Below are 18671 nucleotides of genomic sequence, written 5' to 3' on the forward strand. Positions count from 1 at the left end.
GGGTGGCTTTCTCTTATAAGAGATCTCATACTACATATGGTTTTTAAATTAAAGACCCAGAGAGAAATCATAGTCCCGCGCTATATGGCCAAGTGGGCTTTTCCCCTTGAACACGTATGTTTGATGAGTGCACCTGTCTTCTCAACTTGATAATGGTTTTTTCTGCATCTGATTTCCTGAATTACTGGGTCAAGAGCTCACTGAGTGGCAAACACTCCAACTACCAGCGGAAACAATCTACCAAAGATAGCGTCCTTCAAAAGTATTTTCTAGATATCACGGTGACCAACACCAGAGACTTCTCCCCGTGCTTTGCTGCCTTGAGTAAATACATATTTTTGTCTTCCTGGCTTATTTCTTAGTAAGTTAAAGCATTTCGCTTACAGAACTTGAGGGCAAGCACATAGACAGGTCAGCTCTGAACTGCTCAAGTGTTAGAGTTGGTAAATGCCATCGTGCAAGACTAGGTGAGCATGAAAGAGGTGGCCAGAGGTCCTCTGGGTGGGCAGCGGTTTTCAAAGTTCAGGAATCATGACTCTTCTGCTACAGGAAGTTCACCGCAGTCCTTCCCGCCCCCACACCCAGCCCCCACTCGGCCCCCGCCAGGACCCTTTGGGGCACAGATGCCCTGGCCTGGAGGGCCCGACAGCCACTCCTGCTCAAGGAACCCATGACTTCAGAGTCACCTTTGCACGTGTCTCTGGCAAGAGGTGGTCAAACTCTGACCTTCTAAAATAGGTCAGAACGTGCAAGGTCAAGCACTTCGTGCTTGTGGAAACCTGACAACAGAGACCAGTGGGATTGATTTAGCCGTCCGGCACTATCAGATTTCTTGACACCAAAGCTGCTAATCCCCAGTTCCGGGTAAGTTATAAAACCCAAAGCAGGACACAGCAGGTGCACCTCCTCCAGGTCAGAGAGCCTGCTACCTCTCAGACAGCCCCTCACCCAGCCGCATGGTGATAACACACAGGAGGGGTGCAGGCGGTGAAGGAGACCATCCTTTTGTGATTAAAACATGGCAACGGTAACTAGTACAAGCCTGTGAAAAGCCCAGGGCACCATGGGGGCAGCAGGAGGACCGGTCACAGAGCAGGTGGGCAGTCAGAGCTGGTGCTCAGGGCGAGCAGGGCTGGGTTCCATTATCTAGCCGTGCACCAACCAAAGGGCCGGACCTGCTCCAGCTCGGCGGTCTCACCTCCTGGTCACCTGCAGACTGATAATTTCACTGCATGTGCAGGCATCCTGGTACTATTTTCAGATAGACGTTTTGTGGTGAAGCAGCTCTGACTTTAAGGAAGTGAAGGTGCAGAGTTACGTGTAAAACCTCTGGCAGAGGCAACAGTGTGGTTCTGGTCACCGTGCCCGGCCTTCCCGGCACTTGGGGGCAGGGGGAGGCAGGGACGGGATGGGTCAGGGCAGGGATCACAAACCAGACACGCCCCCCCAGAGGTCACCCCGGCATCCGGGCCCCTCTCCTGCCGTCGGGTGCCGTCCAGCCGCTCAGGCAGTGTCTGCCTCACATGACACTCGGGGAAGCCCAGAGCCCGGCCCCGATGGGAGGTCAGGCCAGGAGGGGAACCACCACATCCGAAAAGGCCTGCCCAGCCTCCGTTGGGAAATGTGGGGTTTGGGTTGTCTGTGTTTCTGCCACAAGCATGCCATTTCTGACTTTCAAAATTGTGAAAGCAGGCAGCTCATCAGATCCGAGAAGTCACGGGCCCTGTGGCAAACAGAGGGTTTCTGTTCGGAAGGGGAAAATGATATTAACCTATTAGCAGACACATTATTAAAGCTTGTTTATCGGAGTATTAAGTCAGCCCTGATGCCCAGGACCCCAGCCCGCTGAGCTCTGTGGGAGGCCAGGGTCCAAAGAGAAAGCCTTCCCCGGCCTCTGGGGCAAGGCCAGACCCTGCACCTGCAGCCGGAAGCTGGTGAGGCCAGAACAGCGCTCTGAGCTGCTCTGAGGCCCTCTCAGTAGGAAGTCCTGACCAGCACACACGGAGATGCTTGTTTTTAACCCAATCAGCTGCTAAATGTGATGGGCACCACTCCAGCCTTTCTTTGAGCCTCAGAAAACGGGGATATGGGCCCTGTGGAGATTTACAGGTTGGCATGAGCATGCCCAATGGGGAAGTGTTATTATAAAGAGAAAACACTTTTTAAGTGAGTCCTATTTAAAGAGCTGTAATTTTTGTCAATCTGCAGGAAAACCTTCAGCTAATAGGATTTTGAGCCCACAGATTGCATGAAATAGGACTAGCCTGTCTCTCCGACCAAGATCACAGGAACAGAGAACATATCTCCTCCCCCTGGTCCACCTGAAGCCAGGGTGGTCTACTGAGCATAGTCTTGAAAAGCCACGTGATGTCCTTGCCATCACCATCCCCAAGTTGCTAAAGACATCTGTAGGTCTCTAAGGAAAAACCCTAGCCTAGAAGGGGAAAAAAAAAAAATCAACTGGCTCCATAGGTGGAAAGAATGGGTTAATCCACCACCCGCCCCAGCCTTCCCAGATGGCGCCCTTGGGCTCGTCATGCACCACACGTAGACCTGGCCCAGATTTACAGCCCTCCCCAGCTGCCAGCCAGACAGCACGAAGCCAGTGCCAGGCCCTCGGCAGAAACGTCAGTGTTCTCTAATCAATCCGCTTCCCACAAACTTTCTGCTAAGGAAAAAACCCCAAACCCTTTGTTTACATAACACTAACCTGTTTAACTGTTTAGGTGTGCCGGCAACCTTGAAAGCTCTAGGCAAGCTTAGAAACTGGACCACAAATGAACACACGTGTGGGACAGGTTGCTGAATGAGGTTTTAAAAAACAAAACCAAACATCTTCTCAATTTGAGTCCAAATCGGTCTCGGATGGGCGTCCCCGACAGGGGTGTGTTTGCCCCCCCAGAGGACAAACCTGGCACGACTGTGGGGCACGGGGTGGTCCTGGCCGGTGGCCCGTGGCCCCGTCTTAGGAGCAGTCACGCTAGGAGGGTACGGATGAGTCAGGTAAAACTGGCAGATTTTAGAGAGGCTTGGATTTCAGAGACAGGGTCGTCGACGTCTGTCCCGAAGAGCTGATGTTACCCCAAACTGGTGCACTCCAAACTGTCTCCCAGGGCAAAGCCCGAGGGTCTGAGGCCGGCCGAGGGCTTGGTCTCCAGTGAGTCCAAGACCACCTCCCATGCAGCTGTAAAGAACAGCCCTGGTTCCCTACAATTTCTCTTTTCTGGGGGGAGGGGGAGGGGGAGGGGTGTCGCGAGAAGCACGGTCCACTCTCCAGACCGATGACTTCAGTTCACGTGAGTCCAGCTCCAGGCTGCTCCCGTCTGCTTCCCGTCTCCAGGACTCACGGGCGGACTGTTCCTGGTTCCTGGAGGCTCTGCTCTTCTCCCCATGCACCCTCTATCTTCCACCCAAGGCCCAATTACCAGTAAACCAGTTATTACGAAAATAGTCATCCTGACATTCACTACCCTAAGCCTGGATTCTCTCTGGCTCTTCCTGATGGAGAAACTGCACGAACCCCTGCATTTCCCTGAAAGACATGGGATCCATTCAGAGTCAGGACTCCTCGCTGCCCATCTGTGGGCGGGAAGGGGCAAGATGCCAAGCCCACCCCACCTTTCAGAGAGGGCGTGAAGAACACGGCCTCTAAAGTGGGCAGAACACAGCCCCTAAAGTGGGCAGGAGGGGGGCGCCTGGGTGGTTCAGTCGGTTTGGGTCATAATCCCAGGGTCCTGGGATCGAGCCCCGCATCAGGCTCCCTGCTCAGCGGGAAGCCTGCTTCTCCCTCTCCCTCTGTCTCTCTCCCTGCTCATGCTCTCTCTCTCTGTGTATCTCTGTGTCTCAAATGAATAAATAAAATCTTAAAAAAAAAAAAAGTGGCCAGGAGGAAAGCAGGCCATGGAGAGCAGGCCACCTCTCCCAGCGGACAATGGGATGGAGGCATCTGGTTTCCTAGGTCAGGATTCCTCTGAAGAAAATCCAAGATGCTCTTCTCCTAAGGAAGCCCCAATGTCCTTATGTGTGGGCAAAGCTGCTATGTTCTGCTCAATTCCTTAACTGGAAATGTGTGCAGTCTGGCAACAGAGGTCCCACTAAATATCCTATCTAAAACTGCCAGAATACAGAGCCAATAAAACCAACAGAAACACAAGACTTAAGTCTGAAGGATTAACGTCGACAGTTCCTATGTCAGTTTCCACACTCAAAAATTCAGCATGCGCACAGGCCCACCCTGCTTTCACAGCAAGGACACTCACAGCAAGGACACATCCAGCCCTTGGTTCAATGTGGGGCCTCCAGACCTCGGCACTATGGGCCCCGGGGGCCAGATCACGAATTCCTTGTTGTGCGAGCTGTTCTGGGCATCAGGCTGCTGAGCAGCATCCCTGCTCTCTGTGCGTGAGATGCCGGGAACACCACTCCCACCCGATAACGGGACAGTCAAAAAATGCCTCCAGACACCCACGCCCCTGGGGGGTAGATCCCAGCCCTGTTACTGGTTTGATGGGGCATGGGAGCTTTTTCCCAGCCCTGCCGGTGACAGAAGACACGGAAAAAGCAAACTTTTTTTAAAGAAACACGCGTCAGTTTCTTTCACTATAAAATACCGGATATGACTTCCTTCCCTTCCCTCCCACACCCGCTGTCACCTCAAAGACCCAGGGGGGGCCGAGGACAGAAGCTCAGCCCACACACCATTGCAGCGCCCCTGACCAGGTGACACCCGCTGCAGGGCACGTTGTAAGCCAGGGGGGTCCAGATCGGCAGATCTGAAAACACGCCGTTAATTACAACAGAAGAACCTCATCTGAGGGTGCCCCAACCCCTAGAAGATTTTTAAAACCAGGTTCACAGAGGAACTGTGGTCAGGCCAGGGGGTGGTGGTCTCTCTCAGCCCTCAGGCAGAAGGCAACCCCTCCCCAAAATGGAGTAAAATAAGATAAAATGAGATAAAAAGGCAGAGAGGTCTGTGTGCATGAAGTCTCCAGAAGTAGCAGGAACGCACACACATGTGGACACCTGTAGGACACTAGACGTCGAATGGAGGGGATGGGGGAGGGAGCCTGGGGAGCATGGCACTCTGTCCGCACTGGTGAGGGGGCAGCTGGTGGCCAGCGCCTCAGCCCAGGGCCGACGCTTAAGGGCGCAACGTGACCCCAAAGAGCTGCAAACAGAACAGGACCAAACAATAGTCTGGGAGAGCTTTGGTTGGGCCCATCCTGTAACATCACCCAAATCAGATAAATGCAAACCCCAAACTCACAGAACCACAGCTCAGAAAAGCACACCAAAGCCCATGGCAAAAAAAAAAAAAAAAAAAAAACCTTTTTCCAGCAAACAATACACAAACCATTATGTGGCCCAGTGAGCACAGACTTATGAACAGCCACTTCCCAGAAGGAGAAAAGGACCTGGACAGTCAGCTCCTGGAGGGCGGGGGGCGCGGGGGGTTTAGGTCGGTGCTGCACACAGGACAGGTGCCCAGGAAGAATCAGAATACAAAATACCGGGCGCCTGGGTGGCTCAGTCGGTTAAGCGACTGCCTTCGGCTCAGGTCATGATCCTGGAGTCCCGCATCAGGCTCCCTGCTCAGTGGGGAGTCTGCTTCTCCCTCTGACCCTCCTCCCTCTTGTGCTCTCTGTCTCTCATTCTCTCTCTCTCAAATAAATAAATAAAATCTTTAAAAAAAACAAAAAACAAAAAAACAAAATACTAATGGTGGTTTTGCAGGAACCAAGCCATTTAAAAAACATATGCTCTTCTTTCTGTGTTTTCAGCTTTATGAGATTTCATAAATTTAAAAAGTAAATATAAATTATTTTTTCCTGATAGTTTTTGAAATAACTAGCACAGCCCAAACTACACTGGCGCTTTCCCTCCAAACTTGGCTTACTTCTCCATGATCAGGACCCCAGGAGCTAATGGGCCAGGGCTGTTGTCTTGTTTCAGGCGCTTGGTTTCAAAGTTAACACATAAACGGTTGTTAGGGAGGCGGTCTGGGTTCTACAGTAATGATGAAAAGCTCAAAGTGACTGTTTTCTCCCACTTACCTTAACACTTACTCAAATTCACCCCCATATTAAATGAATATATCTCCTCTTTAGGGAAGAAGGGCTACAAATAAATACATTAATCCCACGAGACCATTTTGCGCCCCATGGGCTCTCCCCTCCCCGAGCCCTCCCTGCCACAGATGTCACAGGCCTGTACCTAGACCAGGGAGCGCCACCCCCGTCCCGCATCCCTGCGGGAACCCCCCCCCGCCCCCCGGCCGCCGGCCCCTGGGGCCCTGGCCTGGCCTGAGCCTGCGCATCTGGGTCAGCAGAGCCCATCTGGGTCAGCAGAGCCCGGGGAAGGCGCGAGGCACAGGTCCCTGAGTCAGAGAAAGTGCAAGGGAGACGCAACACTGACCTCATAGATAAAGTACACTTTGGCCCCCACGTATATTCCCATGCGCACCACGGCACGGACAGCGGCGTTCATACCTGTGGAAGGAACAGGGACAGGAATCAGTGACCAGGCTGGGACGACTCTGGCGCTAACATTGGACCCACTGGGCCCAGGGGTGAACCGCGGGCCCGCACAGAAGGCTCCTCACGTGGAGGACGGGCCTGGCGCATCCCTCTGGGGTCAATGTCAGCCCGGTGCGTGTCATCGTGAGAGAGCCCGGGGCACCTTAGAGTCGCGGGGGGCTGTAGGCAACACGGCCCGCTCACTAGACACCAGCGGGGAGGGGTGTTTATGTGCAGTTAGCCTTACTCAAATTTATATGGAAAAGGACAATTTCGGTGATTTGAGGAGGAGATGAAAGAAAAATACATGATTTCATTAGCAGCTACCAGGGGAAAACAATTTTTAGTCAATGGCCTTATATTCAAAATAAGTAATGCTGTTTTAGTAAAAGAAAAATTAAACCAATATACTATAAATACCTACTCAAGATAATCTAGGACATCTTCCACACTTTCCCAGGGGCTATTACTTAAAGGGGATTTAAAGTGGCATTTTTTTTTTTAAGATTTATTTATTTGACAGAGAGACACAGCGAGAGAGGGAACACAAGCAGGGGGAGTGGGAGAGGGAGAAGCAGGCTTCCCACTGAACAGGGAGCCCAATGCGGGGCTCGATCCCAGGACCCTGAGACCATGACCTGAGCCCAAGGCAGAAGCTTAACCAACTGAGCCACCCAGGCACCCCTCAAAGCAGCTTCGTGCAACATGGTCTCGTGTGTCCACCACACTCATTTGCTCTCCCCGGGAGCTGCACTTGTGAGCAGCCCATCTGAGCGGTACGACCACTGTGGAGACCTAAGTGAACAGGCGTGGATTTCGCCCCTGCAGAATCCTGTGTCATCACCGTGGCTAAGAGTTAGGCCTATGAGGACAAGGGCCGGGCCGGGGCCTCGGGGAGGACACAGTCCCCAGCCTCCAGCGTAGAGCCCCTGGGCTCCCAGCCAAACTCCACGAGCACACCCACCCAACAGCTCCAGTCTGCCTTCTCCACGAGTTTACATTTCAGAAACCAACGTCGGGACTGAAGATGCTGAGAACACCAGCCATGAAGTAAAGGCCACTCCTGGTAACGGCATATGGAAGGCGCCGTGGCTCCCAGGGGTGTTAACAGACACGGAGACTCCATTCGTGTGTACAGGAACGGTAAACCTGCTCAGAAGACGGGGTAGAAATGTTCACGCCACACTGACCCTCCTCTGAGATGCGAGAATAAGGCCATTGGCTCTCGAAGGCGCTGAGTCTGAAAGGCTGCCATAGGCCCAAAGCTGGACGAGCTGTGGACCTTAGAAGTCAGTCCACGGCTCACGCACAGATAAAATCTACATGGACGTGGACATGTGTGTGTCCGGAGTCTCACTACTTCATGTTCAAACCTCGCTTATGACATGAAGAATTTGAATGACCTACTGATTAACAGGTGTTCGTCCCTCCAGACCCCACAAACTCCATATATCAAGACGCGATGGACTCCTGTTCCCCCCTCACGCCCCCACCTTCTGCCCGTGTTTGCTCTCTTGCTGCAGGTATGGCTCCCTGTGACTCACGCCCAGTACGCATGCCCTCCCCAGTCCCTGCCCCTAAAACTGACATTTCTCCCGACCTTTGACCCGAATCCTGCCATGTCCCTCTAACGTTATCCACACCATGGCCAGAAGGACTTGAAATGGCTTTTTCTCTTTGGTTAGCAATTACACAAGTAATTTATAAGTACATTCTTCTTGTTAAAAAAAAAATAGATTTTGGAAAAGGCACAACTATGGAGACAGCAAAAAGATCAGGGTCACCAGGAGCTTGGGGCGACCGGAGAGGTAGTGATGCTATTCTGATGCTACACGGGTGGTTGCGGTCATTCCACATCTGTCCAAACCCACAGGACACACACCACCAGCAGGGACTCTGGTGGAAACCATGGGCTTTGGGGGAGGATGGGGAGTCAGTGCAGGTTCATCGTCTATAACACACGTGCCACAAGGTGGGGACGTGGGGAGTGGGGAGAGCTGTGCACCTGTGTGGCGGGGGATACAGGCACTGTCTGCACCTTCCACTCAATTTTGCTATGAAACAAAACTGCACCAAAAAATAAAATCCTTAAAAAAAAAAAAAAAAATCAGGGGGGCCTGGCTGGCTCAGCCCCAGCAGCATGTGACTCTAGGTCTCCGGGTTGTGAGTTCAAGCCTCACTTTGGGTGCAGAGATTACTTTGAAATAAAATCTTTCTTTTTTTTTAAGATTTTATTTATTTTAGACAAAGAGAGTGGTCCAGAGGAGGGGCAGAGGGACAGAGAAAATCCCAAGCGGACTCCATACTGCACATAGAGCCCTACCCAGGGCTGAGATCCTGACCTGAGCCAAAACCAAGAGTCAGACCCTTAACTGACTGAGCCACCCTGGTGCCCCAGAAATAACATCTTAAAAAGCAAAAGCTGCCCTGCGTCTTTTCCCCTTGCCTGCCCCCTGGAGCCAGCCAAGGGACCCCCGTAGAAACGTGGTCCCATGCTGTGGCACTGTCCTGGCACCAGCCGGAGGTTGACCGTATCAGCTTCCGCAAGCACGAATTCGCCCACGTTCCTGCTGTGGGTCCTACGGGGCTTGCACGCCAATCTGCAGGGAGAGATTTTCCACCTCGGGACTCCTACCTGCTTGGCCCCGCCCCCCGGATGCTCATCCTTGAACCTCAGGGCCCTCTACACAGCACAACCCACAGCTCCCCCAGGACTGCCGGATGCGACCTCGAGACGGGGCTCCTGACCTCCAGAAAGCCCACCCACTCCCCTTCTCGATGGGAGAGCGCCCCACGCCCGCGCTCTGTGGGGCAAGGCCACACGTGTGGGGCGTTAGCGTCTCCGCAGCTGGTCCGGGGCGCACGCAGCCTCGCCCGCAGACCTTACGGGGATGGAGAGGCCCAGCTCCTCGCGGGCCCTTCGGACAGACTCCAGGATTCTAGGACTCGCTCGGCGGCCACTGTCCCAGGGAAGTTAACCCCAAACGCTTCAACCACACCAGCACGATCACCAGGTGACCAGCATGATTAATACCCGACGTCAGGCCTTCGCCCTCCTGAGCACCCCTTTATGAGGACACAGCTCCAGGGGGTCGCTCCTAAAGGCACGATAAATTGGGGGGTTCTAACCAATGTAAGCAATGGCAGGAGGAAACTGTGACAAGTACACGTGATCCGGAGGGGACGCCCAGTAGACCTGTCATGGGTGGCCCGCACACCTTCACACCAGCCCCAGCACCTGACTCGCACCCCAGCCTCTTGGGGTGAACCTGTGCTCACCTGAGAAGGAGCTGGTCACCTGCGGCAATGGGGGTCCCCCTCAGCGCTGCCAGAGCCTCCGGAGGGCAGGGACGGAGGAGCCGGACTCGGCATCTTCCACAAGATGCCTAAGAACCACCTAAGAACCACCTTCCAGCCTCCCCGGGCTTTTACTGAAAGTGAGTGCAGTTGAGTTAAACCTGCTGACCTCTTCCCACAGCTGGGGCCAGCCCCGGGCGTGGGGCGTGGGGCGGGCCTGTGCCTCCAGCTCAGGGCGGATGGATGCTCACAGCAAGCCCGTGGGGTCCGGAGTCCCCCAGGGGTGATGAGGAAGTCAGGCTCTGAGCAGACAAACGGAAAGCCAAGGGAACAGAAATGATAAAGGGCACACCTGCAGTATAAACCTTAGTCTCCGTTATATTTTAACTTAAAAGACGAGCGAATTCCCTCTGGTACAATGGCTGTGCATTAGAATCTCCTAAGGGAAACCTGAGGAATAAAAAGGGCTGCTGGTCCCCAGTTCTGGGTTTCACTGTTTGGGGCGGGGCCTGCTGGGTCTGCCAGGGCTCCCTGCCAGTGGGGTGTAGGGTTGGGCCCTGCGGGTGGACATCTTCCAAGGAGGGGCCCCTGGAGGACAAAAACCAAGCACAGCAGAGAACACCCCGATGTTCCCCCATGGCCTCTGTCACACACAGTTTGGACGATGGGCTTCGTTCCTCGTGCTTTTGCTTTTGTGTTGGTAGCCAGATCTGGGAATTCAAACAACTCTCCTCATTACTACCATGGGAAAATGTAATCCTGCTACCAGGTCAGAATCGTAATATTTGGAAAGTAACCTCCTTGTCATTTGTAAAAATTTAGACCCTGGCCCGCAGGGAATGGAGAAGTTGGTTATGGAAACCAAAAATGAAATGAACAGACCTTGAAAAAATTAGGAGCAGCTGAGTGGGAACTGTGTGATCAGTACTTGAGATGAGACAGACAAAACAGGCCATTAAACTGCTGTCTTGATTTTACATATCCACTGCTTCTTACTAAAATATCCTGCAGGGAAGCAGGGCCGTTAAGATCATTCCTTCCTGAATTAAAATAAACACTTAAAAAAAAAAAAAGAGTTGTTCAATCAGTCACTATATTGTATATCTGACACTAATAGGACACTGCATGTGAACTATACCGGAATGAAAACAAAAACTTAAAACATTATAATAAAAAAATTAATAATTTAAAATAAGAAGAAGAAAGATCATTCCTTCCTTGAGGTCATGGAGTGCAGCGGACCTGTTTCCAAATGCCTCCGGAGATCTGCTCTGATAACATTTAAACTTGGGATATTCTGCAAGAAGCAAAGGATATGTTGATTCTAATAAAATAATGGGGGTTCATTCTTGTTGTTTCCCACGTGATCTGAAGAGTACAATCAGTCTCCTTACTTAACCCTTTAGACCAGACTGTCTGGAGCTATTTCCCCCGGCTCATCACCTTCCCCTTGAGATGGCCACCCCAGGTGCTGGAACCCCACTGTCCCTGGGACGGCAGCACCTGGCCGAGTCAGAGCGGACTGCATGGCTCAGCATGGAAAAAAAAGAATGTGGGATATCTTATTGACGATCTTTATACTGATGAGGGATTGACTACTAGGTTGGATAAAATATACATTTACAATTAATTGTTTTCGTGTGGTGACAGGGTAAAGTCACATACATAACGGGCTTCGCGTGGGAGCCTGTTTCTCCCACACAGCATGGGATCTAGTTCTGAATCTACTCTGTAGCAGTAGTGTGTTTACCTTACTGCGGGCATCAGTGCAGAGCTCTTTGCAGAAGGGGATGAATATTCCCTTCCAGGTACCTAAAGTAGCTAAGCTCCTGCTGATGGGTTTCCGCGGGTCTTCCCATTGCTCACTAGTGTAAGCACCGCTGTAAAGAACATTCTCTCACCAGCCTACCTGCTTCCACCTCTGCTCCCGTCCTCGGCCTTTCCTCCTGCAGTACAGGTAAGCTCCTATCTGAGGCAAAACCCTCCACTTACAAAATCCACCCCACATCCCTGGGTCCTCGCCACAGGGGCACCCTGCGGCAGGCGGGCCCAGCTCCACCCCTACAGCCCTCCAGCCATGGCCCAATCCACTCCCCATGAGACCCTAAACTTGGGCTCCCAACCCCACCCCTCCTGGCTGCCCCACAAAACGACCCTTATCAGAAGCAGCCAGGACCTGCAGGGGTTTTCTTGCTCCCACGAGGTAAATCCAAAGTCCTCATTGCCTGGCCCTCCCGGGAGCCTCACCCATCTGGCCCTGACCTCCTCCTCCCAGCCCCTACACACACTTCCCCCCTCAGCAGGGCTGCTTTGCCCCAGCTCACGCCTCAGCCCCTGTGGGTTGGGGGTCGGTGCACAGTCCCTGACCACAGGTGCCCGGGGCCTTGCAGAAAAAGGGGCTCCTTCCTAGGTCTGGCTTGCTTCCAGCACTCAGTGCCAGCCCCCTGAGAGACGGGGGTCCACTGTCGGCCTGAGGCATGGCCTCGCACCTCCACGGTCATCATTCATTGGTGGGATGAGGATATGAAAAGGGGAACCAGACCATAGGAATGTTAACCCAGAGCTGAACCAGTCACCCTACACCACTCATCCGACCATTTTCTGGCCAAAAGAAACGTCCAGCCACGTCACTTATTTACACCTTTTTATACAAGGGGTCCTAGGGTCATTAACCTTCCCAGTCAAGGTTCTCATCAAGGTCAGAAAGCCATCCTCCGAAACTGCCCCATGCACCCGGGATGCAAGCGTGGGGGACCAGGTGTGATTCTCAGGCCCCCACTAGACCCAGACCCACAAAATCAGAAGGGCTATGCAACCGGGAGGGAGGAAGCTCGCGAGCCCCCAGGGGCAGGAGGGCTGGCGGGGTCCTGAGCGGTGTGCTGCCCTTTCTCTTCTGCGCCTCCCCCTGTCCTCCTCCTTCCACTGAAGGGAAGAGGAAGAAGGGAGGATGGAAGAGGACAGCGGGTGAGTGACTCTGCGTCCTTCATTTTGCAAACGAAAAACAGAGGCCCTGCCCAAGGCTAGCAGAGAGCAGAACCAGGAACCAGGACCTATTAATCAGTCTTGCGACTCTCGAGGCTCTGCTCTGCCACACGCTTTGCTGCTTCTTATCCTGACAAGCACAATTACTGTAATTCCCAGCAAGCTAAGTAGACAGTGGCGAAGATGCAGGGCCCGAAGGGGCAGTGGGAGGACACGGGAGCTTCCTGGCAGGGGCGCTGCAGCAAATAAAAAGGGAGCCCCGTGCCAAGCTTGCTTTTTCTCAACATAAGACTGCCTGTTCTTTATCCAAATACACCTTCCCAACCTAGTTACAACCGCACTAGGCCTACAGTTTTGTGTCCCGACGTCTGCCTTTACCACGTTGCTGGCCCATCTCCAGGCTTCTAATGGTGATTGCTTCTGACGGTCCATCAGGTTGGTGGAGCGTGTCCCACCGGCCCCAGTTCTCCCTGATGAAAGGTTTCAGTTCTGAACCAAAGCTGTTTGTTCCCCCCAAGGCAGGATTGAGTTTTTCTGAAAGAAGACAGAAGCGTCTAGCTTCTGAGAGTCGCCTGGGGGTGCCCCGCAGAGTGTGTGCATTACAGAAGAGGGTGCAGTGGCTGATGGCCCAAGGCACTCATGGGGTGAGCACTGTAGTTCTAACACACCGCCTCCTAGATGCAACCGTGCTTGCTAAATTAATTACTAAATTTTACATGGAAAAAAATCCTCCTACTCTAGAACGTATGTGTACAGAGTTCCAGGATAGTAAGGGGCCCCCAGGCCTGGGCCCCCGTTTCCCTCTGCACCGAGCTGGGTTTTGCAGCCAGCACACCTCCGAATGAATACAGAAGGATCCTGCACAAGCGGGGCCCCAGTGCCATATTCAAGCAGTACGTGATCAATGGCCGAACCGCCCCGTGCTGGGCTCCAGCCACCAGTGCCCCGCATTTCTGCCGACCGCTATAAAGTTCCAAGCTTTGAGGCATTAGCCATTCCCAGATCCTGCTCTGCAGATAGAAGAGTGCTTCTGATTAGTGAAGGTTCAAGTCACTGGAATGACTTAATGAGAAGGAAGGAGCCCGGATTGCAGTCACCCAGCATTTTACGAAAGGGAGTGGCCCATAGGGCCCTGGAGGGATTCAGAGGGAGCCATCCAGCAAACATCTGAGAGCCTGCCTCCTGCCGCATCCTGTGCTGGACACCAGAAATGCACTGAAGACGACCTCCCATCCTCTCTGCAGCCTCAGGGCTCAGCCCCGTCTACCACTTAGAACTCAAGGAAGCCAGTTCCTCGCAAAGCTCGCTCACTCCCGCGTGAACCAAGAAAAAGTTAGTGCACACAAGCGTAGCGCCCGCCACCAGCAAACGTTAGTGATTCTTGCTGTTCTTTTAAAGACTGACACAGACTCAATTTATGTGAATTCTCTGGATACTGTATTCATGTTTGCTTCGCCTTAGGCAAGAGGACTTTATAGCCACGCTGCCTGCAGGGGGCACTCAATTTCTCCACCTTCTCATCTGCACCTGGCTGATCCCACAGACTGTGTCTATGCCCATGAATCATTTTTGGTGGATGACACAATCTTGCTCGAGGGTAGCTACTTACTTAGTCATGGAAAGGCTGTCTGTCCAGCAAGGTGGAAATTCAGTTTTAACTTGCAGACATGCCTTGTGACAGCAGAAGAAACCCGAAGAATGAGAAAAGTAATTAGCCCTGGAAATAGTCTTCCTTAGTGGGCGGGGCTGGGGCAGTAAGAATAGAGATGCAGGATTTACTTTTGTTTTTTAATAATTACTAAATTCGACTGGAAAACAAAGTGTTTCATCACTCTGGCTTTGGCTGACCTAGTGCTATCCCTGTAAAAAGGTATTTTCTGCTCTACTACCAAAGCTGTTTAAAAATCATCTGGACGCCCCTGAGTGGCTCAGTGGGTTAAGCATCTGACTCTTGATTTTGGCTCAGGTCTTGATCTCAGGGTCTTGAGATGGAGCCACGAGCCAGACCCTGCCCTCAGCAGGGAGTCTGCTTGGGATTCTCTCTCTCCCTCTCCCCCTTCCCCCCAACCCCACTGTCTCTCTCTCTCTCTCTCTGTAATAAGTAAGTACAGCATACATAAATAGAACCTTTAAAACTTGGACTTTCACTTTACAAGGCCCCTGAAGAGCATGGCCTCCTGGGAAGTCCCTGGGACTGAAATCTGACAGAAGTTGGTTTAAATACTGATAGAGGCCACATATGAGCTGTGTAACCCAAACCAAGTTGCTTATGTCTCCGTAGGTCTCTCTCCCCACCTCCAAAACGAAGACATACATATCTGGAAGCAATGTGATCAGGCCTGGAGATAACTGTAAAGCTCCTGGGACACAAAATGTGCCCAATAAATAGTAGCTATGCTCACCTCCCCCGCCGCCCCGCCCCAGTTGGAATTTGACCAAAATTTTACATCTGATTGGAAAACCTGACATTAAGACTTGCATATGCTCCCCTGGATCTTTAGCAAGGAGCCAAATTCTCTCTATCGCAGGGAAAATCAAGTACTGACAGAATTTGGAGTCAGGATAAAATGGCAAAAGAACCAAGCGTCTCAGACAATATCTCTAAGAATGACCTTGTCTAAGGGTCTGTAAACGTGTTGCTGCTAAGACCAGCCCCTCTGAGCACATGTCTAGACAAGCCTTCTCAGAAGGACATGTGCTCAGATGCTCCATCAGGTCAGAGCAGCAAAAAAGCGGGAGACCGTGCTTTGCACGAAGTCCAAGAAAACCTCCCTTCTGCCTGGGGGGAAATGCCGGGAGCACAGGGGCTCTCCCTGGGCCAGCCCTGAGGTATCAGCTGAGAGCATCTCCCATGGCCCTGACACCAACCAAGCAGGCTTCTCATGTAATTTGGGTTCTCAGAGTATCCTGTTCCACTAAGCAGAAGACAGGTGGACTTCCTGGCCCCTACTGGAACTACTCACAAGTGGCTGAGCAGGGCTAGGTTCTGTGTGTTGCACCATGGTCCCCAGTGCCTGCACGTCATTTACCAAGTAGCTGAGCAAACTCTTGTACAGGGATTCCAAAGAGTGGACACATAAATGCTTTTTTTTTTTTTTTTCCCCAACAGACACAGCACCTTAATTGTCAAATAACCTTGAAACTCTGGCCTTGAAGCCTGGTGGTTTTAGAGACTAGTTCCTCTTCCTGTGCCAACGTTGTATTCCCTTGCAGGGCCCCGATTGTGCTTCCTAATTCGTGCTAGGGCAGGTCTCCAGACGCACATGCTTTTTATGCCATGTGGTAGGAAGCCACTCTTAGCCCCACCGCGACCCCACAGGGCTCCACGTGGCACACCTCTAAGTGTTCATTTACGTCACGTGGGCGATATCCTCGGTGTCACTGCATTTCCCCAATCCGGGCCTTGGCTCTACCACCTTTTCCTTCTCCGGAATGTTTTTACACCAGGGCTCACTTTACTAGAATACCAGTTCAGGCAGAACAGCGGGCGCAAAAGCGGCCTGTGCGGTGGGGGCGGTGACTGGCGCCGCGGTCCCCGCCCACAACAGGACGAGGCGGGTCTCACCGAGGACTCACGCTCCGGGGACTCAGGCTCCGGGGACGCTGCCCGCGCTGAAGCGCCATCCCCTCACCTACTGCGCCCCGCGCGCCGGCTGCGGGGCTTGATGCCTAGGGCCAAGGGCGCAGGGCGCGCGGGCGGCGACTGGCCGGGCATCACGTAGACGCGCGGCGGGCGGGGCTGCGGCCACAGCGCCCCAACCTGCCAGCCCCGCCCGACTCAAGGGCGAAGGCAAGGTCAGGCGCACCGCGGACGGTGGGCAGCAGGCGAGGGCGCCCGGCGCAGCACCTGAGCATCCCTCCACCTGGTGTGTCCTGGAAATCTGGAAAAATCGGGCACCAGGGGTAGGAGAAAGAGGAGGAAAGAAAAACCAAACCCAGCTTGGGGAGGCGTCCCCAGCCAGGGCGATCTTAGGCTCCAGGGACGCATCCGCCCGCAAAGCGGCGATCCACTTTCTAGCGGGCGGCTCGCCCCACCCAGGGATTTACCTGGATCAGGAAACCCCACCGCCTGGAAATCCCTGTGCCCCACGTGCACCCAGCGCCAGGGGCCCGGGCGTGGCCATGTCACCCCCTCCTTTAAATTTAAATACTCTTTAGGTATCCGCGGGCCCTGGGCTTGGGTCCCCTTCTCCCCCAAATCTGCCTCCACATGGTGGGGGGAGGAGGGCTGGAGTCCGCAACCCGGGTGCTGGTGACGTCCCAGAGACCCGGCTTCCTGGTCCTTCCCAGCCGGAGGAGGCTGGCGGGGCGGGCCTTGTGACCTATTTCAGTTTTCGGTTTTGTCAGGAGAGCGGTAGAAAGCCTCCAGCGGAAACTGGGCCGTGGGCATCCCGGGCGGGGTCCCCTCGCGCCCCTCGCCGCGCCCCACCAGGCAACAGCGGGGACCCCGCCCGCGCCGCGCGGGGGACGCGAATCCGCAGGACGCGCGGCGGGGATCCGTTGTTTCCACCCGGTGGGGGCGGGGTGCGAGGGGGGTGGGGGCCGCGGCATCCAGGTGGCCGCGCAACTCCTAAGCTTCCCAGGGGTGTCGGCCCCACCCTACGACTCGGACGAGAAATGACCTCCAAGGGCCGTCCAGGAGACCCCACAGCCAGTCTCAATTTAAAAACTAAACGTGGAGGGGGGAAATTAATTGATCTTCCCGATAAAGGATCCTAAGGCCACATTCTTCCCTCCTCCTGCGGGAGGGAAGACTCCTCCAGACTCCTTCTGAGGCTGCACCGCCCACTCCTGCCCCGGAAGGTACCCCTGCGGTTCCCGGGCGCCAGGATTTCTCCCCCACCCTGCTCTGAGCCGCAGTACCCCCTCTCCCTCGCTTCCTCCTGGGGCTCCCATCGCTTGTCCCCGCTTGCCCCGCGTACCCCATCCCCTCTTCCCGGTCCCTCCTCCCATCACTTATCCCCCGGCCCGGGCAGGCGGTCGCGCACCTTGGGCATCCCCGCCGCTGGTCAGCACTCCGATGGCCTTGCCGGCCCCGGAGAGGTGCTCCAGGCACTTTCGGAAGGAGACCTTGCGGTTGGCGACATCTTCGTCGTCCATGGCGAGCAGGCCGAGACTGTGCTGGGGCGGGTGCTCAGCAGGCAGTGCCCCCGCCCGCGCCACTGCGACTCGGAACCGTCCGCCCCGCCCGCTCGGCGCGCGCCAATGGGCGGCCAAGGGCGGGCTCCAGGGCGCGGGGGCCGGCCGGCGGGACGCGCGGGGCGGGGGCGCGCCTCAGGCCAGTCGGGGAGCTCGGCGGGTGGTGGTGCGTCCAGGGTGGGGGAGCGCCGCAGGTGGGGGGAGGTACGAGGGGAGCGGGCGGACCCAGCGCCGAACGTGGGCGGGAGGAGCGCGGCGGAGGAGCGCCACAGGTGGGGGCGGGGGCAGCGGATGGTCTCAGAGGGGCGGGGCGGCAGGTGGAGGGCGCATCGCTGGTTGGAGGAGGATCAAGGTCCCCTGGGGAGCATCCCCGGGGGAAAGAAAAGCATGGCAGGTGGGCGGAGCATCTTAGATGGGCGGGATCACAGCAATTGTGGGAGCATTGCGGGTGGCAGGTGGGGGGGGCGCGGGGCCCGCGGCTACTAGGGAAGCAGAACCCAACGGAGGCGCTCCCCGCGGGATTCCTCCCCGCTCGGAGCCGAGGGCGCCCCAGCTTTTTCTACGGCTCCCCCAGGTTTCACCTGTGGCCTGGGGTTGGGAGGACGTGCAGCGGATCCTCGAGCTGGTGGCAAAAGTGGGCGTCGCTGGTTGGCGATGACCAAGCCCTGGGCCTGCCTCCGGCTAGAGGAGGAGCAGGAAGTGACCAAGGAGATGGTCTTAGCGACACCCTCCAGCCAG

The 18671-nt window shown here is 54.6% G+C and overlaps 1 protein-coding gene across 1 annotated transcript in view; it reads right to left on the minus strand.

The window, feature by feature from the left end:
* Positions 1–17947, minus strand: part of PFKP (phosphofructokinase, platelet) — a 49314-nt gene extending 31367 nt beyond the window's left edge. The window contains exons 1-2 of the mRNA XM_035021742.1: positions 17783–17947; positions 6415–6488 (exon numbers count right to left, since the gene is read on the minus strand). Coding sequence (XP_034877633.1) covers positions 6415–6488; positions 17783–17894 — 186 coding nt within the window. The 5' untranslated portion in view covers positions 17895–17947. The remainder of the gene's footprint in view (positions 1–6414; positions 6489–17782) is intronic.
* Between the last annotated feature and the right edge of the window lie 724 nt (positions 17948–18671).

The sequence above is a fragment of the Mirounga leonina genome, unplaced genomic scaffold (genome assembly GCF_011800145.1).
Source record: "Mirounga leonina isolate KUSES-001 unplaced genomic scaffold, KU_Mleo_1.0 Mir_175, whole genome shotgun sequence".
Lineage (NCBI taxonomy): Eukaryota > Metazoa > Chordata > Mammalia > Carnivora > Phocidae > Mirounga > Mirounga leonina.